Here is a 24,661-nt window from a genome sequence, read left to right as displayed (position 1 = left end):
GGCCAGCAATCAGCGATCGAGTAAAAATAGAAATGGCCAGCAAAAGTGTATTATGAGCCCAAAAAAGGCCCCAGAGAGCCTGCTATGGAGGCTATGGTGACCTACCATACATCAAAGTCATCACTGAACCTCTTGAGAGAATATTCAGGAAACACAACATCACTACAGCAGTCAAGCTGAAAACCACACTGAGAAACCTACTGGTACATCCAAAGGACAAACTGCAAGATACTGTAAAGACAGACTATATATCAGATACCATGTATGAGCTGCGACATTTAGTCTACAACTGACAGACACCAAAACGTCGGTGAGAATAAAGCAATGGTTGCGTAAAAAGAGTCTCTTTATACAGTTTTTTCAATATATCTCTAGTCCTGGACATGATACGGTTTGACATTTGGGTGTCAGATAGCTTTCAGGGTCATAACAAAATCGGGCAAGTTTGAGCCCCCCTAACATTTAATTTGGAAACTGCACAGGCATTTTTGTCATTCCAAAGAGGATAAGTGCAAGACATTCCAAAGAGAACAAATGCAGAAAGGAACAAGGGATTTCCATCACTTAAGGCATGCAGATAGCTTAGGCAAAGATGTTCATAAAAATATACATGTTAAGCAAATGAGGACTTATATGCATAATCAGTGAGGAAATTGCATAATTTGATTGTTTTCAATAAATGGACTTCAATCAATGTAAGACATGTAAATTATGATAGGTGGAACATGGGCAGGTACCAGATACAAATTTATGCAAATGAGGAAATAATTAGTATAATATATGCAAAAAATTCAAAACCACTTAACGTTAAATATTTATGATGGTAATTTTATACTTGTGACATGTACTGTTAGTCAATGATGAACATCACCATACATAAATCATGTAAATGTTTAGTCATTTGCACAAAATTTGCAAAAGCGCTAAATATTTCATGGAGGTATGAGGTCGCCGATCTCTAATTATGATGATACATGTATTTCCCGTCTTTTATCACTTTTGTGAATTATGATTACATCATTCTCAGAGGTCTATAACCTTATCATCTAATGATGTTGACACAGGCTTTGTTCTCTTAATTATGATAAGTCTAGAAAAGGCTGTACAAAATCATTCTTCAGATTCACTACTAGTATCAAAATTTAGACACTTTGACACAGGAACACGTATTCATGTCACCAAAAAAAACATGTACACGTATGTAGCTGTCAAAATTTTAAGTCATGTCATCATTTCCATGGTATGGCACTGGTGTGGAGTCCTTATTAGCCCAGGAAACTCACCCGAATTCATGAGGATAATCTACTCTCCAAGCAGATATACAAAGGCAAAATCAGCACATTTCTAAAGCTCCTCATTCCAACCTGTTTGTGTAAAAGGGAGCCTGAGCGACGAAACAATTTTGTCTTTTTTTTATACTGTCCTTATCTGTTTGGAGATCAATGATTCAAAGACATCTATAATGGCACTAAATTATTCCTTTTTCTGCACACTGGCCAACGCTGGTATGTAAGTATTTTTGTAGGTTATTCTAAGGTCTAATGTAATTCCATCAACTGTCTGTACTCTTGCCTTCAACACCAAAAAGAATGGCATAGATGGTCTCACATTGGTGTTCCTTCAAGAACTGATAGAATTCCCCTAGGTCCATGTGGAAGTTTCTACCATGAAAGTTATGGGCACCAAAAACTTTCTCCCCAAATCCCTGGAACTTTCGAAGGCTGTCTACGGTCTGTCCCTCCGCCACCTCCGTTTCTTCGTGGTGGCGCAAGGAAATCTTCTTCCAATTCAGTTCCCGAACCCATTTCCAGTACTCTTCGCATCGTTCCCTCCCTCCCTCCACACAGATGATTCCAGGTTTGCCGGGGAGGTAGAATCCAGTTACTCCCAGTTTACCTGCCCATTCGTTCAGGTCCCTCCTTTTGAACTTGCTCTGTATGTGGTGGCTGTAGATCCAGTATCGGGCAAATGTCCGAGACGCAACGTTGGCTGGACTCGTCCCTTTCGAGGGGCTAGCTGATTCGAGAAACCTGGATGCGTTATCCTGTACCCACTCCAGGGCTGAGTTTACGCAGAGCTCTCCGCGGGGAAGGGACTGTAGGTACTGTGACAGCTCCAGGTTGAGTTGAGACTGGCTCTGACGAGTCATAGAGGAAGTCCAGACACTGATGTCAGGCAGTGCTTCAGGATACTCATGAGGAAAGGAGCACTGGATGGAGACCTGAAACATTGAAAAAGAAAAACTTAGTGCAAGCAGGTTGAAAAGCTTCGTGCAAGTCTTTCTTCTTATGATGCACAGTTATGAACAATCTGCAAAATAAATAGAAAATCATAATTCATTTTTAAAGAAAAAGGTTTGTTTTCAATGTACAACTTTTGTAATGAATAAAGAGCTTTTGCTGTTCAATATTTGTTTTTTCTGTAACTTTAGAATTTGTATTACCATGACCAAGGTGGTTCTGTCTGCCATATCTTGCTTGTTGCCTTTACTCCACATACTATCATGATACTATGAAAAACCTCACTTTTCCAATTGAACCCAAAAGCTAGCATGCTCATTACTTATTGTTTAGCTTGAGTAATTCCAAATTATCTTGATTATATGGATGACATCAATTTTCGTCCATGTCAAAAAAGGCTGCGTTGTCTATATTTAACCTCCTTGGTTATTATATCGTATGAAGAAACCTCATGATTTGCACAAATATATGCTCAAAATTTTTTTTTAAAAAGAGGATATCGAAACATGGACACCAATGAGCCAAGTCTTCCAAAGTCAAAGAAGCAGAGGGTGAAAGAAGAAAATGACTGTTCAGTCATTTTTTGCAAAGCCAGTTCCTGACCAAGGCTGTGCTCAAGTTTTATTTGTTTTTACATGCTCTCATCAGTTTTGCCAAGGAGCTTTTATCAACTTTGATAAAAGCTCCTTGGTTTTGGAGTGCCAAGAGGATGTTATCCACAGCAATCAAATTAATATAGATTATGATTTTATATAATAAAATCATGAATATAATACTGCTGTTGTTGTTGTTGTTGTTGTTGTTGTTGTTCACTTGTTGTCTCTCTAACCGCTTCAGTCTGGCGGTACATGGTCACATGTGCTTTAAAACTTACTTTTAATAGAAGCAAGCGCTGCCTTTGTCCAACCCAGTGGACCTTGTACTCTACGTTACCTGTTGCGGTTCCTTAAGGTTGACCGTGAACTCCAGTCGTGCTGCCGGCGGTGCATCCGTCTGTCCGTCCACGTACTGCCGGACATCCGCTAGGGAGGCGGGGTCATCTAGGACCAGCTCTCCCTGTCCGGGGAACATACTGGTCAGTAGTTCGATCTCCGACAGCTGCAACTCGAGTGCTGATGTGAGATCGGCCATCGAGTCGCTTTAAGTTAACATGTCCAAGAAAGCATTTGCGCTGTATCTGTATATCCGGTAGGTAGCGGCAAATACAGACAGGGTTACTAGTACGCTTATATATCTTTGGACTTGCTGTTGTTGTCTCGAGAAGACAGCGTGAAAACGCATTCCGAAAAACTTTCCCCAGCTGTTCCAGCAGAGGTCAGAGGTCACTAAGAATTTGGCATGACGGGTACCCGGAAGTCGCGCGCGCGCGCGGTATATTTAAATTGAGAGGGACCGCTCAATTTTTGGGACATGCGATATCTTTTGAATTTTTTTTTCCTGAAGCGGTTGCATTTTGGACACAAAATAGATCCATTGGGTTATATTACGACCTGTCTCACCTTACCTTTGCACATCTTAGCCGCTGACTATGAGGATGTTCCCCCGGCGGTCGTACCCCCGACGTTGTGCCCTTGGGAAAGGTTTCTCACTGTCTGTACCGTGTATGTGGCACTGTTGATATAAATTACAAAACTTGAGTGTAGCGCCACATTGTCATCGTCTGTCCAAAAGCAAATAGAAGATCATAGAAAAAAAACTGCAAAGTGATGAAACAGGTGCCAAAATACCAACCACAGTTTTACACTACAGTCTTGACCGTCCTTGCACTTGGTCCACTTCTTGTGGTTAGTTAGCTCTGTGTAACTTTAAGGCCGCGATAGGTAGCATCCAGATTATGCCTTCTATTTTGCACCAAGTATCAAAAGTAAACGTCCTTTTATTTCCGAAAAACTATTTTGGATACATTTCTTATCATACAGCGATTTTTGATTCAGTTAGAACAGTACCATAAAACCTAAGTTGTAACGTTATCCGTTTTCAGACTAACTTAGAAATGTCTTTTGATTTATTTGATGGGAAGAAGGTCAGAATTCTATACTTGAAAACACTAAATAAATAACTGGTTTATCGATTCATAAACCTACAGATGTGGGCCGGGAAACAGATTATCGTATAACGTTGAAAAAGAAACATGGTGGATGATAAAGAAAATGTTTGCTTTTGAGTTTGCATTAGAAGCAATGTAATCATCGCTGGTAGGCTACCGCAGATAGAACACCAAACTTGCACGCAGTCGGACCCATGAACCATGTTTTTTTCTTATCTTTCACAAATAGGATAGATCAATAGTTTGGCAAGCCATCCGCCGACAGTGAAAATACTCCGCGTCACCAAAATTCGTATGAAATATCATACTTTTCCATTTGAGAAATTTGAAAATTGTTCAATAAACATACAGACATACATCGATCATTACTATGCATGGTACAAGCACATAATCGTCGAGTCAAATCCGGTGTACGTATGGTTCGTGTCCGTTCATTTGGGTCATTTCTTTTATAATTACTTTTGAAGTCTTTCAAGGTTATTTATATCACATGTAACATATGATTCATCATCATAAAGGAAAATACTTCGTTGTAAATCTCATTTTGAGGCATTTTCGTCATTTTATAGTGATTTTTCACCACAGTTCTGCATATACAACGACCCGGAAACCAGTATGTACTGGGCCCGAGGTCGCATGTTATTGTACTGTACAACCTGTTTCTAACCCAAACGACGGTCTTCCAAGAAGAGGGCCAGCAGTTTCTGCACTATGTGATAGCCTTGGGCGCAGTTGTCTTGTCATCTTACTACCTCACAAGTTGCTCAAGCACGTCTGCAGTCACACGTTCTCCAAGATTGTCTCGCATTGGTTCAACAAATTCTGGATTCCAACCACTGCCATATCAAACTGCAGCTGATAGTATACCGTTTTGAATAGCGTCACCAACAGTCCGAAGGCTCAACAAAGAGTTGCAGAAAAATCTTGCTGTTCGCCATGGACAACCCAGGATTTCATAACACCAGACGGGAGGTACGTACGTACATCGGGTGTACCTGTAACCGCACAGCCGGTACAACCACCCGTTGTAACACACCGGCTTCGGTCCGAAGAATAGTTCAACACATATTGTACTGGTGATCTCTTGGTCGTATATTAACAAGTGATATGTTGAAAAAATATGTTTTAGAAGTCATTATAAATGGAGGTAGTAGGGAACATGTTGTGTTTTGGTGCCAAAATCCTACAATAGGAAGTGTTTTAGATTCCTGGCTGAATTAAAGATCTGGGGTTATGAATAGATTATTATGCAAAGATGGACAAAGGCTTTAGTAGATTTATATATATATTTTGATCAAATTAGGGCAGTTGGTATGTGATTCGTATGACAATTTGCCGCTCAGACACAAAGGACTTATTGTCAAATTGCACGTTGCATAAACTACATGTAGGTCACCCAGAAAAAAAAAGTACACCCAGTTGCAACTATGTTATTATTACCAATGAAACGTATCAACATAACATCAAGTTCCCTCAAGTAGAACTGATGTGCCTTCCTAGGTTTGTACGTACGTATAGTACAAACTGCATGTCTTCACAGATTTATTTGATCCACTCACACCAGGATGGACGTTTGCTCTTTTATATAAGGTCTGATGGATGAGTTTTTTTCTTCCCATAGACTTCTATGCTATAATACGTGTTTAACATGGGCGCGTTCATAATGAAGCTACTGCGAATATTAGCATATTTTTCATTCTATGTTGAGTACATCTACCCTATATTTGTTTATAGCAATTACAAACTACAGTTAGTCAATCCCCACAAGAGGCACTTTTTCGCTGTTAATGTACAACCGCACCACTCAGAACCCAGGATTGTGTGCCTCCGACCTGGCGCGCGGCTGCCAAACTTTACCGGCTAATTTCTTCAGTTACAAACAAGCTTTGACCATTCTAACTTTTGAGATCAGTTCGGCTGGCTAAAATGAAATTTCTCACCGCTCAAAGCACGCGTCTCGGGTCTCTTTGGGGAGTAATACATCAATTAGACTTTGACTCATAGATGTGGTCGGTTCTAAGTTAGCCTGGTCCTGGCTGTTACCGTATTGTTTACATTTTTTGTTGGCAACGATTCCCCTTATTCCACCGGCTCCCCCAACCCTGAGGCGGCCACATTGAACTTTTGTTATCAATCAGATTATCTCGAACACCAGGATAAGAAATGTTCATACAAGGATATTTCTCATACTGTGTATACATTAGGCCCCGTTCATGATGCAAAAAATGAAACGGTTCTATCGGTTAGGTCTGGAAATCCGACAGCAAACGACAGGAAACGGTTTGCATTTTGCGTTCTCGATGCAAACTTGCAAACCGTTTCAGTTCCTTGAAAAGGCATGGTAATGCATGGTAATGCGACCTCTGACCCCTGAGGTTGTTTGTGATCTTGCCCAAACTTGTACTTCTGTGTCAGATTATTGGTCTTTGATCGAAATTGAACCAATGTCATCTGAAGCGATAGGAAACGGTTTGTTCGGAACCTCCTCGCGAGGTAGTATTGAAACTGTTTCTTCCTTATCCGGAATTGCGAATTTGCATCATGAACGCAAAAGCGGCGCGATCCGTTTTACATCCGGGCATGTGCGTTCATATTTGGTGGCGCCACCGGGGAAAAGTACAATTTCTAATCTGTCATTCGGGTGTTTCGGCAGCGTTTTCAATCGTAAAATTCCTTTTTATTATCGGGCCGCCTCCTGGTCGACTGAGGAGCCAGCAGTCCTGATATCACAAGGGGAATTTGTCAGGAGATCCAGTTGAAATGTCATAGCATGGCATATATCGGGACCACAATGTTTCCAGCGGCATTTCCAAGGTCATAACAGAACCCAGCTTCGAATTCAGTAAGACATTGGTTCAATTTCGACCAAAGACCAATAATCTGACACAGAAGTACAAGTTTGGGCAAGATCACAACAACCTCAGGGGTCAGAGGTCGCATTACCATGCATTACCATGCCTTTTCAAGGAACTGAAACGGTTTGCAAGTTTGCATCGTGAACGCAAAATGCAAACCGTTTCCTGCCGTTTGCTATCGGATTTCCAGGCCTAACCGATAGAACCGTTTCATTTTTTCCATCATGAACGGGGCCTTAGTAACGTTAGATGCTTCTAAATTGACTGGGCGTCTTAGGCGGAATTGACGGTAGAAGTGACGGTATCTCTCGCTGTTTTTATTCATAGCCAACATAAACAGCTTCATTTGTATAATAAAGTTGGTAGACACAACCAGACTCCTCCAAACGACAGAATGTATACATTTTGCAACGATATTTATGTAGAGAATGAAGTACATTTTCTTTTAGAATGCCCACTATACACAGAGATGCGCAAATCTCTTATAAGTACACTTCAACTAGATCATGAATATGCGTGTTTAAGCAAGGATGAAATCAGCTACAGTATGTCGACTAAAAAGTACAGTACTACGTATTGGAAAAGCTCTGTAAATTTGTTTACACAAGTTTTAAAAGGAGAGAAGAGACTATGTAGATTTTAGATGATATAGAATGTAACCTCTTTCACATATACTTAAGTTATCTAACCCAATGCATTTAGCCCATGTTGGGCAGGAATATGCAATAAAGATCATTGTCATTGTATAACTATTGTAACCTACTCTAAGTCCATTTTGGATGGTTCGCTGCATAATTCTTATTTCGACCTGTTACAGCAGGAGAATCATGAACTTGGACATGCCATCCAACATGACCTACAGGAAAACAACTCCACCAAAGCAGATGTCGCTACCGAGAAGCAAGGTATTTTATATTGTATATCTGTGTCGCAAGAGTTAAAAACACAATGTAAAGTTTCAAGAAAAATGTAAGTTATCTGATTACGATAGTTGAAACAAATGAATGAGGGCAGTAAATTAAGTAATAGATGCAGCAACTAAAATGATTACATAACAAGTAAAACAAGTAAAGTGACAAGAAAATGATAATGGCTAACTTCATTGCACAACAATTGTAGAAGGTAAATGATTCATTTACAACCACTTGATGAATGTAATAAGAAAGGATTAAGAATAAGTAATAACTGATAACCAAGGCAACTATTGACTAACTACCAACGACTATAACAACTAAGTGATAACAAATATATAGATAACTAGTTAGTAGAAGCGAAAGTATTGAAGTACAGATTGAAATAACCTTTCGCTCTACGGATTTGTCTTTATCTGATTAATGAGTATACCGAGATGTTCTTATCATTCATCTTGTCCTCGTGTTTTAAACGTGTCCTTTTTAGTTGTTTTTTTTTGGTGAGAAAAAATGGTGCTGAACACCTATATAACTGCACTGAAAATGTAGCAACTGGATTAGGTATAGTACATTTTGTCGAAGATAACGTTTAAGTCCCTGAGACGTGAAGAAAACACGTCTGGACGAGAAATACTCGTATCTACAGGCTATGAGCCAAAACCTTTGACCTCACGCATGCGCAAATCAAAGCGCAAAAATTAAACCAGCTGATGACTACTTTCAGTTCTCTTAGATAGAATAAGTAAAGAGTACTGAATATAAGTATAGAATACGTCAGTATTAAATCATTGCCAAATTCCAACAGGTACCGTATAAGAAAATGTGAATTTGAAGAAATTAAACCTATACTAAATGCAACACTAGTAATCCTTGATGTACACACACTTATTAAAGATATCCATGTGAACGAGACATTCTTGAGAAAGCCTCGATAGCACCGGCTTTAATATTTCGGTCTGAAATACCAAGAGGGCCTGGCTTCTGGAAATTCAATCAAGAACTTTTAGATGATCCAACATTTTTTAAGGAGATCTCTAGCTTTATTTCAGAATTCTTTTTGTTTAATAATGGCTCAGCCAATCCTCACATGGTATGGGAATCGTTCAAGTGTGCCGTGCGCGGTCAGATAATTAGATATTCGTCTTGGAAACGGAAACAAAGTAAAAAGTCTGAATCACTCCTTACCAGTGAGATCGACAGCCTGCAGAAAATATTAGACGCATCCCCAGATAGTGACACCTTTCATAAATTACAAAGGAAAAAATATGCACTAGAATTAATTTACCAAGCAAAAGCTAATAATTTAATCGCAAACAGAAGAGCCAAATTTATGGAGCAGGGGGAAAAATGTACTAAATTTTTCATGAACTTAGTTAGTAGGGGTCATGCAAGGAAAAACATGACGACACTTGTGAATTCAGATGGATTGATCTTCACGGAGCCTCAAAACATTCTGCAGGAGCAAGTAAAATTCTATGCTAACCTTTATGCGTTTGAAAATTCTCCCATGTCTTTAGACAGTGATGTATTCTTACCCTTTTTTCCAAAAGCGGCCCCCATCTTATCATCTGGCCAATGTAGCAGTTGTGAAGGTCCGATAACAGAAAAGGAATTGAAATTAGCTGTCGAATCTTTTTCCAGTGGAAAGTCTCCAGGTCTTGACGGACTCCCTACTGATTTTTATAAGACTTTTTTTAACATCTTAAAACAACCAATGCTAGACTCATTCAATTACTCATTTCAGGTGGGGCATCTGTCTGAGTCCCAAAAAATTGGTCTCATTTCTCAAATTCTTAAACAGGACCCAACTGGGCAAGATAAAAACCCCACTAGTATGAAAAACTGGCGACCCATAACATTGTTAAATTGTGACACCAGAATTTTATCAAAGTGCATTGCCTTGCGTATGAAAAATGTAATCTCAAGCCTTGTCTCATACGATCAGACAGGATTTTTACAAGGACGTAATATAAGTGACAATATACGAAAAATATTAGAAATCATAGAATATTATGATCTTAACGAAAAGCCAGGCTTGATTTTTATTGCGGATTTCCAGAAAGCTTTTGATAAAATAAGACAAGACTTCATTCTCAAAGTGTTAAGATTTTTTGGATTTGGAGAATCCTTCCTGAATTGGATAAAGATTTTATATAAAAGTGCTGTTAGTAAAGTAATTAACTATGGGTATATCTCTGAATCATTCCCCCTCACCCGTGGAGTTCGCCAGGGCTGCCCACTTTCTCCTTATCTCTTTATTTTAGGTGCTGAAATACTAGCAATCAAAATCAGAAGTAACAACGAAATAAAGGGTTTAAATATTCATGGCATCGAAACAAAAATCTCTCAATATGCAGACGACTCCAACTTTCCACTCGCTGCAACACTTGGCTCTCTGCACGCCCTTACCGGCGATTTAGATCTCTTTGCGTTGCTATCTGGTCTAGTTCCTAACTTTGACAAGTGTGCTGTACTTCGCATTGGCTCCCTAAAATATACAGACTTCTATTTACCCTCTCCTCTGCCCATACGATGGACAGATGGACCTACAGAAGTTTTAGGTATCCATATTCCTGTAAACTTTAAAGATATTGTGTCAATCAATTTTGACCGAAAATATATGAAAATAGATAAAATTTTGAATCCCTGGAAAGAAAAAGGACTATCACTTATGGGGAAAGTCACTCTGGTAAATACACTTATAGTTTCACAGTTTATATTTTTATTAAGTTCGCTCCCGTCTCCATCGTCAGCTTTTTTCGACAAATATGAAAAAAAGATTTTCAAGTTTTTATGGCGTGACGGACCCGAGCGAGTTAAGCGAAAGACAATATATAATGATTATGATCAAGGTGGATTAAAACTTCAAAATCTGCGAGCTGTCGATCTCAAACTGAAGGCCGCTCTAGTGCCAAAACTGCACAAAAACGAAAACTGGTTTTGTTCTAAATTATTGTCCTCCTCTAGTCCTGTTCTTAGAACCAGTACGTTTCCTTTTGCACAGCTTAAAACGAATGACTTCGAAATCTTGATTAAGAAAGTAGTCAGTCTGTTTTTTCGACAAGTTATACAAAGTTGGTTGAAATACCAACTACGCCCCCCAGAAAATAGCATACAAGTCAAACAGCAACTCCTTTGCTTGAATTCACATATTTGTATAAATAGGCGACCCTTTTGTTCCTCAGCCTTCTTCAATAAAAAAGTACTTTTTGTAAATGACATTATTGATGCTGAGAATAATGTTTTGTCTTTTGACAGCTTTGTAGTCAAATTTGGAGATGTCTGTACAGCTTATCAGTATCATCAACTTTTGTCAGCTATTCCTCCTCAATGGAAACATATTCTAAGACAAGGCTCCTCAGAGCTACGTGTTTGCATCCCTGCCTGTAGAGATGTAACCTGGCTACATAGTAAAAATATTAATAAATGCTTATATGCTTTCTACATGAATGAAGCCAGATTATGTGAAACTTCAGACATGATACAGTACACGTGGGAAGATTATTTCAACTGTCCAATACCATGGCAAAAGGTTTATAGCCTACCTTACAAAATTTCCATTGACTCTAGTGTTTGCATGTTTCAACATAAACTATTATTCAAATACTTGACCGTGAACAAGACCTTATACACTTGGGGTTTGAAGGAGTCGCCCTTATGTGAATATTGTAATGAAGATGAAGAAACAGTCTTCCATCTCTTTTTTCATTGCTACACGTTTCTGGAGGCAAGTAGAAGACTGGTTTTTCATCAATACGGGGGAACATTTAAATCTGAACCTGTTTAAAGTTATCTTTGGTGATTTGAATTGTCGTTGCCCAGTTTCTGCCAATATGATTATCCTTCTTGGCAAACACTTTATTTTCAAGAACCGTCAACGCTCTCTTAATTTACAAGCCTTTATTTCATATATGTCATACTTCCATAGGCTAGAATATATTATAGCAAAAAGGATGGATAAGATAAAAGAACACTTTGGTAAATGGGGGAAAATAGCTTTATCGTTAAAACAGTGAATAGTGAATAACATATATACAACTTCTGTTTACCATTTCCTTGTTATATACAAATGTGTACACTGCTATAAGTTATCCTCATTGTTTTCTGGTTTTATTTATCTTTTCTGTCCTACATGTACTTTCAGTATTATCGCTCTATGTATGATATGTGTATCTTGTGTTTGAAAAATCAATAAAAAGTTATATAATAAAAAAAAAATATTTCGGTCAATGTTGATGTTAATGTTTATTCTAAAGCCATTAGACTAGATGATCTACTTTACTCTTCCTCGATGATGACATTAAAATACCACGTACATAGATGATAACACAATTGATGACGACGTAGCATGACAGGTTGACAAATACAAAATTTGCAGAACAACATTGCGATTCAAAATCATCGGCAGCCTATCAAATACTGCTGCAAATACATGATAAGGCTATTGGAGGCCAGAGGCCAAGCTCATATGTTTCATAGGGATAGCAGATTAATGCATTTAGGTCTTAAGATATCTGGGGGAATTATAAGAGTTGATGTTGCTAAACCGTTATACAATCGATTGTTTGTATCTCATCAAAGCGCTTTGTCAGATAATAGATGTTGTTGTTCTTCCTCTGCCTTTCTTATTTGTCAGATGACACTGTCTACCAGGAGAGGTTCGGTTGGGGAAAATTCAGGCCCGATTATTTTCAGTTCTTTGGCACCGTCCAGGGAATGATGGTCCTCTTGGTTATTTGCACCGTGGCCGAGAACATGACGCATGGAGGTATGATAGGAGCCACCATCTCTACAATCGAGAAACGATATCAACTTCCAAGCTCCAAGTCAGGTTAGATCCGTATTTCATAGACTTAAGGCACTGCAGGTAGATTTTATGGATGGCATCCTCTGCAGACTACAAAAGGATTGAGAGAGGGCGAATAAAAACAAGATATCTTGATATTTAGACGATATGTAGATTTTCAGAATAAACCACATAAACGTTGTAACAAGAGTTATAGCGGCAAAACACGACATCACAGCCACCAAATCTTTTTATTCAATATTTAAGAGGTGTACAAAGTGACACTAGTGTGGTAGACTGGTATCACCTAAAAGTTGACAACTCTAGTCACTGCTACAAGTCATGGCAAAATGTTCCTCACTAATGTCAATCAAGGCTACTACCACACGATTATCCAATGTTGTTACTTTCTAGTCATGCTTACTGACTCCAGAGGGGAATTTTCTTTCTAGATCAGGCGAAGATCAATGGTCGCTCTGGCGTCATCCATAAACAATATTTGCTGTGGCCTTAATACCATAGTTCTAAATTTCCATACTAGCCAAAATTGAGCAACTTATACGCTGCCTTCGTCATGCACCTGTCACGTGCACAGCAGCAAAATCAATCTGCCGTCGTGTATGAGATCGAGACCACCAAATGACCATTTCGGCAGTGTTCTCTCCATCATTGAGCGAGTTTTAGAGATCGCGATCGGTCAATGTTCGCAGGTCCGCGATCCTTGTCCTATTCTTGGTTAACGTTTTTAGGTGACTTTGCAAATACGTTCATGGTTTTAATTCATGGTCATAGCAATACAAGAAAATTCCCCTTTGGCATGGTTTGGTTGTTTGGAGGATTCTTCCCTACGGACAGTTCCCTCCGTGTGTGAAGTTTCTTACCATGATCAATCTTTGAAGAAAATGACGTGAAACAATTCAAAACCTTAAAGTTAAACTTAACTTTGTTCTAGGCCTCGTGTCAACCATTTACGATGTGGCGCACGCGGTAGCAGCTCTCCTGCTCACCTTCATTGTCAAGACCAGGCGAGGGAAAATCCAGGGGATAGCAGCGGGCACCTTCTTGCTCGGACTGGGGCATTTGCTGTACAGTCTTCCACATTTCATCGTAGGGCCGCACAACTATGGCGAGGCGGTGAGAGTGACGTGTGACCCCGCATCTAACACCACCTTCACGGCCTGCGTTAAGGAGGAACGAGGTCTCTCTGACTTTCTTTTCGTCTTTCTTTTTGGTAAGTCCTGAATCACATTCTCTTCGTTTTATAGTCTCTTCTGTACTTACCCTTGCCATGTCCGACAGAGAATCTGTTCGGCAGCCAAACAGGACCAAGCAGCCGAGGCAGTCCTTCCCGAGGACTAATCTCCTGGCAGATTTACCAGATCCAATCCAGATTGGATCAACTCGATTCTATCCCGAACCGGGCTTTTCACAGTCAGAGAAAATCAATTCGAGTCGATTCGAATTGGCACAAGAAGTTGATTTATTCACAATAATTTTGCCGAGTGTAGACAAGGCCACCATACAAGCTTACCATCCATTTTGACATGGAATGTCCAATAAACGAAAAAACAAACAAATAAACAAACAGGGAATGTTTGGAATTCTTACAAAAATCAGGATAAGCTCTATAAATGCGTGATAAGCTAAGGGCACAACCCGCCGTACGTGCAATTTGTCCGTACGTTTTTTGGGAAGGCCACGTCCGCCACGTATTTCTGAAAATGTTCAGGCTGTACAGGGCAGGCGCGTCGCCCATACGGCACGTACGGGGAGGCCAATCCGCAGCCCAATGGCACACAAAGTTTTGTCTGCACGTAAAGTTCTACGGCGTGTCTGCGTACTACCAAATTCGTCGGATTCCCTACGAGCTCGTAAGGAGGCGGTACTTATATCCCCGTCACATTATATACGATCTTCGGACGTACTTTGCGATCGCAGGAAGGTCGGCTGATTTTAGGATGGTCTTGCGTATTTTTCGCCCAAAGACTGTCCCCGTCACATATAAGCGTGGCTCGTGCGATCGTCTGTGAACAATGATAATGAACCTCCCATGACCTCTTGCCCGCGGACAAGGTAACACAAAACGTTCCTCGCAGAAAGGCAAGATATCGATAAATGTTGTTTCTTTTGTTGTCGTAATCATTTTAACCAACGGAATGCGCGGGCATAATAGAAATGACGAATGAAAAGAAATTGTTTCATAAAGGCAGCCTGCATACTTCGACAGGGGCCACAATTTCAGAATTACCCTCACATTCCCAGACATTCAATATTTGTCAACTAACGGACGTCGGGCGAACGTCGTCCGAACGTCGCCCGACTGACGGGCGTTCGCCATCCGATTTGCGCTCGATGATTAATAACCAGGTCTGTGCTGGATTGACGCACGACTATCAATCGAATGTCAAACGATACCCTTGTAAGGTACGCACGGATTACACGCACGATCTGCGACTCGGTAACGATCTCTACGATCTCAGAGATCTCCTGCGACTTGTCGCTTATGTTAAGAACATGTTTGGCTGCACCGCGACCGTCGTACGACCCCTGAAAATCGCCGGCGATCCCTAAAAATCGCAAGATGATCGTGAGAACACCGGACGTCTTACTCACGAAAATGTCATTTAGAGCTCGTAGACTAGTCTTCCGGTAGATTTTCGCCTATTGTGACGGGGGTATTACCACTAACGGACCTCAAAAGATTGCCCACGTTTTTGCACATAGACAGCACGTATTTGCACGTACGGCGATTTGTGCCCTTAGCTATAACGGTACCTTCACCACTGGCTAGGCATAATTGTTTTTTCGTTTGTCATTATTGTACTCATAGCACAGTGCTTGAACGCGCTCGGAGGTCTGACCATTTACGTCTTTGGAAGTGACATCCTCGAAAGCACTGCACCAGCGGGCTCGGGCGGGTTTTATCTAGGTGAGTTGTTCACTGTAAACACTAAAGGTGCGCTCCCACCGCACTTGTGTCAAGCTTGCGTCACTCCGGGGTTCGAAAGATACTCAACGAATTTCAGAGATAAATGACGAATTGTCTTTCTTTTTGTGTATTTTGTGGTCTTCTAAGTCATACTTTTGCGTATTACGCATTATCTAGATTATAAAAAATCGGAGAAAATAACAAAACAGTGACGCAGTGAACGAACCACGCAGTGACGCAAGCTTGACACAAGTGCGGTGGGAGCGCACCTTAACGTTGAGTGATGTTGCCATGATGGTTCTCCTTACCGTTCATGACGGTAAATTCGTGAGTTTGTGTGTGTGTGGGGGGGGGGGGGTACCAGGAAGGAAGTGGTATAACTGACATTTAGCGGCATAACGAGAACCTATGTTTTGGTTCAAAAACACTGGCAGGTACCCCTCCCCCAATCCGACAGTCTCATCTGACAAATGTATGGCGTCAGAGCCCGACCTGGGCTACACCCCCACGTGCACCGGTGCAGATGTGAGAATATACTACTAGATGTTGACCTAAACACACTCTAAATAAACGTTTAACGCTCCCGTATGTTTTAAATATGAACCAATTTTTGTCCCTTCTCGGTTTCAGGTATTCTTAATGCCTTCAAAGGAGCAGCCGGAGCATTAGGGTTTATTGTCACTGGTCAGCTTCTGAGGGTTTATATCGACTTCGACAAACCTGGGAGTATTCCGTAAGGATGCATTCCACAATGCCCTTGTTACTACTGTATATCGTATATAACGCAAGTTCACCTTTATCCGCGGGGATAACCTTTATCCGTTGTTATAAAAAATGGTATTTTAGGAAAATCAAGTCAAAGGACGGTGGTTTCAAACTGCATAAAAATATTGTATCTTTAAAATATTGCACCGTCCGTCGACTTAACATACCGAGATACCCTGTTTGAAGAAATGACGGATATAGGTTACCCCGCGGATAAAGGTGATCTAGCGTTATAACTTATAGAGATTGTGATTGCGTGGGCTCAGGCCCGAGAATCCTGCCGTGTCACCGATCTTGTGACGACTTTGCACGACTTCACTCAGGTGAAAGTAAGTACAATGTACCTAGCTTCGACTAGAGACGTCCCTCGGATAGGACGTTACATGGAGGTCCCATATTTGAGAAGAGTCACACCCCAAGCACGCTAAAGAACCCACCACACCTTTCGAAAAAGAGTAGGGGCATGCCTAGGTGTGTGATGATGCAAGTCATTCTGTGTGGAGTTGGTGATTGACAGAGTTCCATAGTTTGTCAGCCCGAGTTTGCTCCTTAATTGCATGTATTTTTCTGGCATTCTCTTCTGCCAGCTATAACGTTACACACTATAGATGTTTATAGAGTTTAGATATATAACTTTATTGCACAACAATTGTACGAGGTACAAAGTATGGCATCTACATAACTACAGTTCTATAGCTTAACTAATACAGGAGTTGTAGTATGGGATAAGCTTCTTATAATCATTGGAAGCTTTTACAATCAGTTGAGGAGTTTCTAATATCCAAACCTTCATTGATATATTTCCTATATCTGCCATGCAGGGATTGTCACATGTCATAATGTACTTTAATTTGCACTTCAGGTCCATTGAGATAAATCCTTGTGTATAAGATGACAGCCTTGTGTACAGGGAATGTCGTATATCAGAATATTTAGGACATACAATCATAAAGTGATATTCGTCTTCAATTAACTCTGGACAGAGGGTTAGAAATCTCTAGGATTTTTGCAAACGCCTGTGCCTCATTCAATGAGATGCAGATAGCTGTCTCCATGTTTGTGGGTTACTGTCGCATTTATGTCGTCACGAATATGCAAATGAGCACACGCTCGATTTGACCACATACTATAGTCAGAATATGACCTTACGATGCACGTAATGAAAATGCTCAATCCAGCCCTTCAGACGGATCAGAAGATGCACGATGGCTGGGTGCCTGGTGGCTGGGGTTTCCTCCACTTGCCGTAGCCGTAGTTTTGACTGCTCCGTGGATACTGGGATTGCCTGAGAAAATATCAGGTAAAAGAAACTATCCAACAAAATAGAATGGAAAGAAAATCTTGCAATCGATTCTTGAAGTCAACCAGCATTTAGTGTTTTTAAGGATCACTTTTCAATGATCTCGTCACGTGATTTGTTGCAGAAAGTAGTTAATTTAAAAAAGCACGATACGCAAGGAATGCATCTCTGACGCCGCCCACTTTTCTCCAAGAGTTATTTCTTTCGAGAGCGGATTGTTTATTCGTTAGAAGTGATTCTTAGTTTAGTAGTAACTGTGAAGCAAGACCGGGCATAACTCATACTTCAACACCTTCTATCCATAAAAAGTGGGTCTTTTTGTCTCAAATTAAAGGCAGGGCTGAGAGCTCTATAACTTTGCAATGAACATCTCTGGTTGCAGCTGAATTGTCCATGTTTCCCTAAAGGAGAATCCCTTACTTACTAGTACTGCTGGTGTTCAAAAAGGCGACGCTCGCAAGAAAATGACCAGCCTGTGTCCCATCTGAGGGAGCCCCGATGGCACACAGTCACAAAAATCACGACAAAAAAAGTCTAATTTGTTGGACATTGATAGAAGGCTTTATAGTTTGTAGTTATGTCACATGGTATGTCGCTTAAATTCGGCGTTACGGACCCCTCTTTCTGAAAAACCCTCGTATCTTCCCTAAACACGTAGCCAAAGAGACCGAAACCATAGAAAAGGGGATCAAAAGTGTACCAGAGGAGAGAGAAGAGGATGCGAGCAAGGCTAAAGGATTACTAGGAGTCCTCGACTTCTTCAAGCAGGTCTGGGTCCTGTGCACAAATCCAACATACATGTTCACGGTATTAACGGGCATCTCTGTCAACATGTGCATCACTGGTCTCAACACGTTTGGCATCAAGTACGTTGAAAACCAATTCTCCATGACGGCCGGCTCTGCTTCCATCGTCACAGGTAGGACGTCTTTTTTTCCACCGGAAAAACTTTTCTGTAGCAGAAAAAAAAAACATATTGTTTCTGCTGGTTTTTTCTTTTGATTTCTACTTCTTCTCTCAGGAGCCAATCAGAGGTTAGAACTGCGTTAGCGCATTAGCTGTTTACTAGTAGTAAATATGTATTTCTCTGTTGCTTAATGTCAGTACATGTACTACCTCATACTATGTGATCTTAAATGTGTACATATTGTAATATTCGATGTAAATGAATAAATAAATTTGTAACCATTGTTGTCTCCCAGCTAATGTTAGTGATTTTATATGTAACATGTATTTTCTCTCCCAGGATTAGCCCTTAGCAATAGCCTATGGCGAGTTGGGCATCCATGTATACAGCTGAACAAATAAATAAATGAATGAATGAATAGATAAATAAATGTATGTATTTCTCCCCTGAATGTCTTCAAGGTTTAAGCATAGTTCTAGCTGGTATCCTTGGGTCAGTCATGGGAGGAGTCATCATGAAGAAGTACAAGATGGGGGTGACCGGATCTCTGAAGCTTGTTTCGATTGCAACCGCCTTTTTGTTCGCGCTGCCTGTTGCCTTCCTCGTTCGCTGCCCAAACACCAACATGGCAGGAGTGACAATTCCGTATGGGAACGGGTAAGGACATTGTTGGTCTAAACAGGGCTGTACGAAAGGCGAATCAGTATATAAATTGGAAGCTGAAATTGCACATGGGTAATGATACTCAAAGCTATAGGTTCATTGTCGCTGTACATGTCGTAACTTAACTTTTTGTCCTCGTAAAGCGAGCTGCCTAGATATTAGTGGGACATGGTGAAAAGATAGCCTCTACCAGGCTTCGTGGATCGGTGGTCTAATTGTAGAAATTGGAAAAATAGAGTCTATAGTACGCTAGGGGAGTTAGCCGGCCAGAAGAGTACGTTTCCTCACGTGAAGATAATGATTCTACCGATCCACGGAGCCTGGTAGAGGCTAGTGAAAAGATATTCGGTTTGCTCCTTGAAGAATTATTTCCCTTGGCTTAGGAGGAACGAAACTTGGCCCATGACAGTGATGTACCAGTCTTTTCACATCTATTAAGGGTGTGAAAGGGAAACTTCAAAATCTCAACAGCCCTGCAAGTATTTTACAATTTCTTATGACTTGTCCCAAGGGCAAATATAAGCTATTGAGTCAGAGCCTTCAGCAGAGTGGGACCTAAACTAGGATAGGGAAATTGTAAGTACGTGACCACTCTAAATGATACGGATGGCAATGAGACGATGGCCCTGTTGAATGTTGTGATAGGTCGATGCCCCGCACCCCGATTGTCGGTGTAGATGCGTTGGAGTCCCCCTGTAACCAGGTCTGCCCCTGCCCGCCAGCTTACAACCCCGTATGCGGAGAGAACGGTGTGGAGTACTTCTCGCCTTGTCTCGCGGGATGTCGGAACGTCTCACAGGAACAGGTCAGTCGACATTACTTCAGGGGATCGTTATTCTTGACGAATTGCAACTAGGACGGGGGACGATACCGACTTCCAGCCATCCGTGTTTGACTCGTTGGTCACATGACACTTCCGTAAGGTCATGTGCCGGTCGGCACTCAGCAGTTATTCGAAAGAAGACTTAAGTGATATTTCAAAATTCTTCTGTTTTCTTCCGTTTCCGATGAAGCAATTGGGAAGGCTCTTGTCTTGTCGATATGAGTATGTCTTTCGGTTAATAAGGTCTGTATGGTTTGTTGTGATATCATACATGTCAATTACATGTACTTTATAATTTTAACATTGTATTAATAGTAATGATTTTAAGCGGACACAATTCGAAAGTACAATCTAAATTGACATTTTATCATCTCAAAACTTGATAAGATGGATCCCCGTCCCGATTTTTGCATGCATGTGAGAGCTAACATTTATTGAACACCTGTACGCAGCAATACACATCGTGTCACTGCCATGTCGGAAACCAGACGAGAGGTGAGCGGTTTTCGGCGACTTCAGGTCGCTGCTCCAACGGCTGTACTCTGCTTCCGTTGGCGATGTTTCTCCTGGCTGTCTTCGCGATGGGGATTGGCATGGATAACGCTCCGAGAGTGGTTATCATGCTGAGGTGAAGTATTTATAGTTATCCTGAGCAAGGAGGTTAAAAATCACGATTTTTAACCTCCTTGTCCTGAGCGACCTCGACTAAGGTCTCATTGATGTACATTTGTATTACTACGAGTGGGTACATGTACCTAAACTGAGAGATCCGAGCCAAAAAATAAACGGCTGCATGGACGTGTGTTTTTAGCGGTGAGAAATTCCCTTTTAGCCAGCTGAACTGATCTCAAAAGTCAGATTAGTAAAAGCTTGTTTGTAACTGAAGAAATTAGTAGGTAAAGTTTTGCAGACGTGCGCTAGGTCGGAGGTATACAGTCCTAGGTTCTGAGTGGTGCGCTTGTACACTAGAAGCGAAAAGGTGCCTTTTGTGGGGATTGACTAATCGTAGTTTGTAATTGCTATACAAAAAACACTGGTATCTATTTGACGTTAGCAATTTTTCCCACGATAAAGGGTAAATGTGCTCAACATAGAATAAATCTGCTAAAATTTCACGTAACTTCATTATGAACGCGCCCGTGTAAACCACGAATTATAACATAGAAGTCTATGGGAAGAAGAAACTCATCAATGAGACCCTAACCTACATAGACCAGCTTGCTCGTGATGTGGGGCTGCGGGTCGACGATATAAAGAAAGCTATGGGGGAGAGAGATGTCTGGAAGGAGAGGGCGGACTTGGTCTGGGGAAGCAGCCCGCGATGATGATGATGATGTGATAACAAAGGGGCCAGATGACCAGAACCAGGTGTTATTTCTTGAAGACCACATCGTCATGGACACAAAATCTCCTCAAATATTTTTGTCAACGGCAATTTGACCATTATGATACAGTAATAGAAGTCGACATCTCGCACATGTTGTCAGGGATTGCATGCATTCATCATTTCGGATGGTGCCGTGTATGAGGGAGATTCAGGCGTTAGCCTCAAACATCAAACCTATGAACTTAAACCAATCAAGAAGAACAGGGGTGACCCAGTGTCCTTGACCCAAAATAAATGCAAGCCGTAGCGAAGCCGTATTGCAATACTGCTAACTAACTACTGACTTTGCCAACATGATTTTGTGGGGGATTCAGAAAAACGGTATCATAATGTATCTAATTTGTATAGTTGCAAGGATAACAATGTCGGAATAGACACATTTTCACTCCATCGACAGTCTGTTGTTTTGGCACATCTGTCTATTTGCTAGAACGTCATGTGTCTCTGACCTACTCGCACATCCTCCTACGCAGGGACATCCAACGGTGAAACCGCCTGTCTGGATGTGCCCTGCTTTCTCAACCGTCACTTTTAGTTCCTGTGGGCGTTGCCACAAACCAGCTGTCAGCCAATCAGAGAATAGACCTTTCAGTTTTCAAAGGGGATCTCGCATATATAAGGTTAAGCTCATCAATATTTATAAGCAGGGCGTTCAGGAACTTAGGGTGACGGTTGAGAAAGCAGGGTACATCCAGACAGGTGGTTTCGCCATTGGATGTCCCTGCGTATGCTACTCGCAAGGCAATATTGGTAATACGGGCGAAGCCTGCCACCTCTGAGTGACGGCTGAAGGGGATTTCCCTAAATACTCATGCTTTGTTTTTCTCCCCCAGCTGTGTTAAGCAGAATCAACGATCATTTGCTCTCGGCATTGACACTAGCATTCGAGTACTGCTCGGTAGGTGTCCTCTCGTCTGTGTCATCGTTAATATTTTGAATGTTAATTGTAAAGGTTTTCGTGACTTATTTCCAATGGACGACAGGGAATGAAACTTGGCATTACTGTTTTACTAGTACCTGCTTTGACGTATTTTTCTCCAAAGATATTTCAAATTGATTGATATGCACATACTTTTTTCTACCCCATGTAGGCTCTGTTCCGGCTCCACTTGTCTACGGTGCTCTGGTGGACAAGGCGTGTCTGCTGTGGGACCGGAACTGTGACAAAAGAGGGGCGTGTCTTCTCTATGACAACGCCTTACTCAGCACTTACATGGCCATCCTAAAGACCGTTCTAGCCTCTTGGTCCGTCTTCTGTGCTTGCCTTGCAATGTTTTTCTGGAATCGCAGGAATATGGAAGCCTACGAGGTTGAAAAAGAGCTCGAAGGAAATGACGAAGAAATGTAATGTGTCTGTGAGGTGAGGGTGATCAATAACCATCCAGAAGGACCAATCATGGCCCTCGATAAGAATCTGACAGGGTACCCGTGCAAATTACAGACGGTTTTAATGTCAGCATCTCTAGACTAGTTTGGTGAGAAGGGAGTATGAAAGCCTGGCTTAACTCGACATGTTGGAACCATGCAGGCTAGTGAATGACAGTATTGTCACATTGGTCACAGTTGCCATACGACAGGTTTACCACAGCGAATTAAGGGCATTCTTATACCCGTCACATTTGGCGAAAATCAATCGGACGTCGATTCTGCGGCGATCGCCCGAGCCTCGCTTATGATAATAACTTTATTGCACAACAATTTCACAAGGCACAAAGTATCGCTTATATGTGACAGGGACAGCATTCAGGTGAAAAATACGCGCAACCCTCTGAAAATCCCGCGATGGACGAGTGTAAGTAACCGTATTATCGATCATCATTATAATCTTTCCAACGTTTCGACTAACCTGCTGGAACTTCAATATCACAAGGGCTGTCCAATGGTGACTCGGTTGATATTATTCATTTATTCAGTTTCTTAGAACACCCAAGCACTACTCCCACTCGGTTTGTTTGTTTTCCATATTTCAGTTAAATCCATTTTGATAACTTCTTACTTAAACTTTCACTTCACCTCATAGATTCGACTCGGGCTCTTATTTGCCTTCATATGTCGAAGCGTGCGATTCGTTTTTCGTTTGATTCGTTTTTTGTAATTTTTTTTATTATGTATGTAGTGAGTCTTTACAACTACAACGCTAGCGTTATCATATCCTTAAGCTTTGTTATTTTTGCTTCCAGTATTTTGCAATGTGATGTTTGTAAACCTTGGTATACATGTGAATAAACAAATAAATGGAATAAGGTACATGCAGTATCATCTTTTTCTTTTACTAGTATTTGGTCACGGTCCAATACATATGGGTAAAGAACATAATCTTTAGAAAAACGCACAAAACATCACAGAATATGCATCTCCGAATCCAAATATCATGACGATCCGTCAACCCATTCCCGACTTATTGCCCTCCAAGGGGATGATGCAACTAGGCGCGGAAAAATTCCAGTAGACTTCCGGGAATGCTAGCCCCAGAGGCGTCGCCCCAAAAAATGTAGACAAAGTAGTCGCATAGCGTTTTTGCAGCTAGCCGTGGCGGCAGCCGTGGATTGTTATCCTCCATGTGAAGTGCATGGTACTGGAAATCGTAGCTCCCTTAGAAAGATTAAAATCTTTACCTTCTCTGACTAAGCCAAAATTTATGACAACAGATCAATGCTCGTGTTTCCGCTTTGGCTTACCAAGGCGGTTATATAGAGATAACCTCATTGGGCTTACGAAAAAATGGGAGGCCAGACTACGCTTTACGGAGGATTTTTAGGTTCGCATTACGCTAACGTTAGATGCACTGCAGCTGACTACGCTTTACGGGAAATATTACGGGAGATTAAAAGGCCTGCCTACTTTCAAGATGAGGGTGTCGGTCAATACTTCTGTTATCGATAATATTTTATTATTGTTTTGTATGTAGCCTCTTAGTACTATTGTTTGTATAGCTATTAGTTGTTATTGCTTGTATGGCAAGTTGCCATACATTGTACCTTGTGTGATTGCTGAGCAATAAATTCATTCATTCATTATGTATTACCTGAAAATGCTGCCATGGCGGCA

General features: G+C 41.1%; 3 protein-coding genes across 4 annotated transcripts in view; 1 reads left to right on the top strand and 2 right to left on the bottom strand.

Moving 5' to 3' along the window:
• The window catches only part of LOC118430299 (CLK4-associating serine/arginine rich protein-like), a 52,079-nt gene extending 48,314 nt beyond the window's left edge, over nt 1-3,765 (bottom strand). Inside the window, exon 1 of the mRNA XM_035841055.1 lies at nt 3,745-3,765. The gene's annotated coding sequence lies outside the window, so the exon portion shown is untranslated. The remainder of the gene's footprint in view (nt 1-3,744) is intronic.
• Nucleotides 333-3,558, bottom strand: LOC118430309 (RWD domain-containing protein 2A-like). Its single transcript, XM_035841074.1, has 2 exons — nt 3,174-3,558; nt 333-2,221 (listed from the first exon to the last, which is right to left on the bottom strand). Exons 1-2 carry the CDS (start codon nt 3,369-3,371, stop codon nt 1,553-1,555), a joined length of 867 nt encoding a protein of 288 aa, XP_035696967.1. The 5' UTR covers nt 3,372-3,558; the 3' UTR covers nt 333-1,552.
• Nucleotides 3,766-5,020: 1,255 nt separating the features above from the next.
• On the top strand, nt 5,021-23,860 carry LOC118423905 (solute carrier organic anion transporter family member 4A1-like). Of its 2 annotated transcripts, none has more exons than XM_035832229.1 (13): nt 5,021-5,259; nt 7,963-8,047; nt 12,690-12,884; nt 13,792-14,070; nt 15,670-15,768; nt 16,399-16,501; nt 17,712-17,833; nt 18,492-18,752; nt 19,202-19,397; nt 20,049-20,208; nt 20,679-20,854; nt 22,447-22,511; nt 22,705-23,860. In XM_035832229.1, exons 1-13 carry the CDS (start codon nt 5,224-5,226, stop codon nt 22,959-22,961), a joined length of 2,034 nt encoding a protein of 677 aa, XP_035688122.1. In that variant the 5' UTR covers nt 5,021-5,223; the 3' UTR covers nt 22,962-23,860. The 2 variants fall into 2 exon arrangements, with proteins under 2 accessions (XP_035688122.1, XP_035688114.1); XM_035832221.1 differs by having other exon boundaries at nt 7,960-8,047.
• Nucleotides 23,861-24,661: the final 801 nt, after the last annotated feature.

The sequence above is a fragment of the Branchiostoma floridae genome, chromosome 1, assembly GCF_000003815.2.
Source record: "Branchiostoma floridae strain S238N-H82 chromosome 1, Bfl_VNyyK, whole genome shotgun sequence".
Lineage (NCBI taxonomy): Eukaryota > Metazoa > Chordata > Leptocardii > Amphioxiformes > Branchiostomatidae > Branchiostoma > Branchiostoma floridae.
The sequence above is the reverse complement of the archived record's forward strand: the minus strand, read 5'-3'. Positions and strand labels throughout refer to the sequence as shown.

What these genes read in the sequence shown, in the direction of transcription:
- LOC118430309 (XM_035841074.1), bottom strand. Translation starts at nt 3,371, where the DNA reads ATGGCCGATCTCACATCAGCACTCGAGTTGCAGCTGTCGGAGATCGAA. An exon ending in ACCTTAAGGAACCGCAACAG is followed by an intron (nt 2,222 to 3,173) that starts GTAACGTAGAGT and finishes TCAATGTTTCAG; the next exon opens with GTCTCCATCCAGTGCTCCTT.
- LOC118423905 (XM_035832221.1), top strand. Translation starts at nt 5,224, where the DNA reads ATGGACAACCCAGGATTTCATAACACCAGACGGGAG. An exon ending in TTCATAACACCAGACGGGAG is followed by an intron (nt 5,260 to 7,959) that starts GTACGTACGTAC and finishes GACCTGTTACAG; the next exon opens with CAGGAGAATCATGAACTTGG. An exon ending in GGAACGTCTCACAGGAACAG is followed by an intron (nt 20,209 to 20,678) that starts GTCAGTCGACAT and finishes ACCTGTACGCAG; the next exon opens with CAATACACATCGTGTCACTG.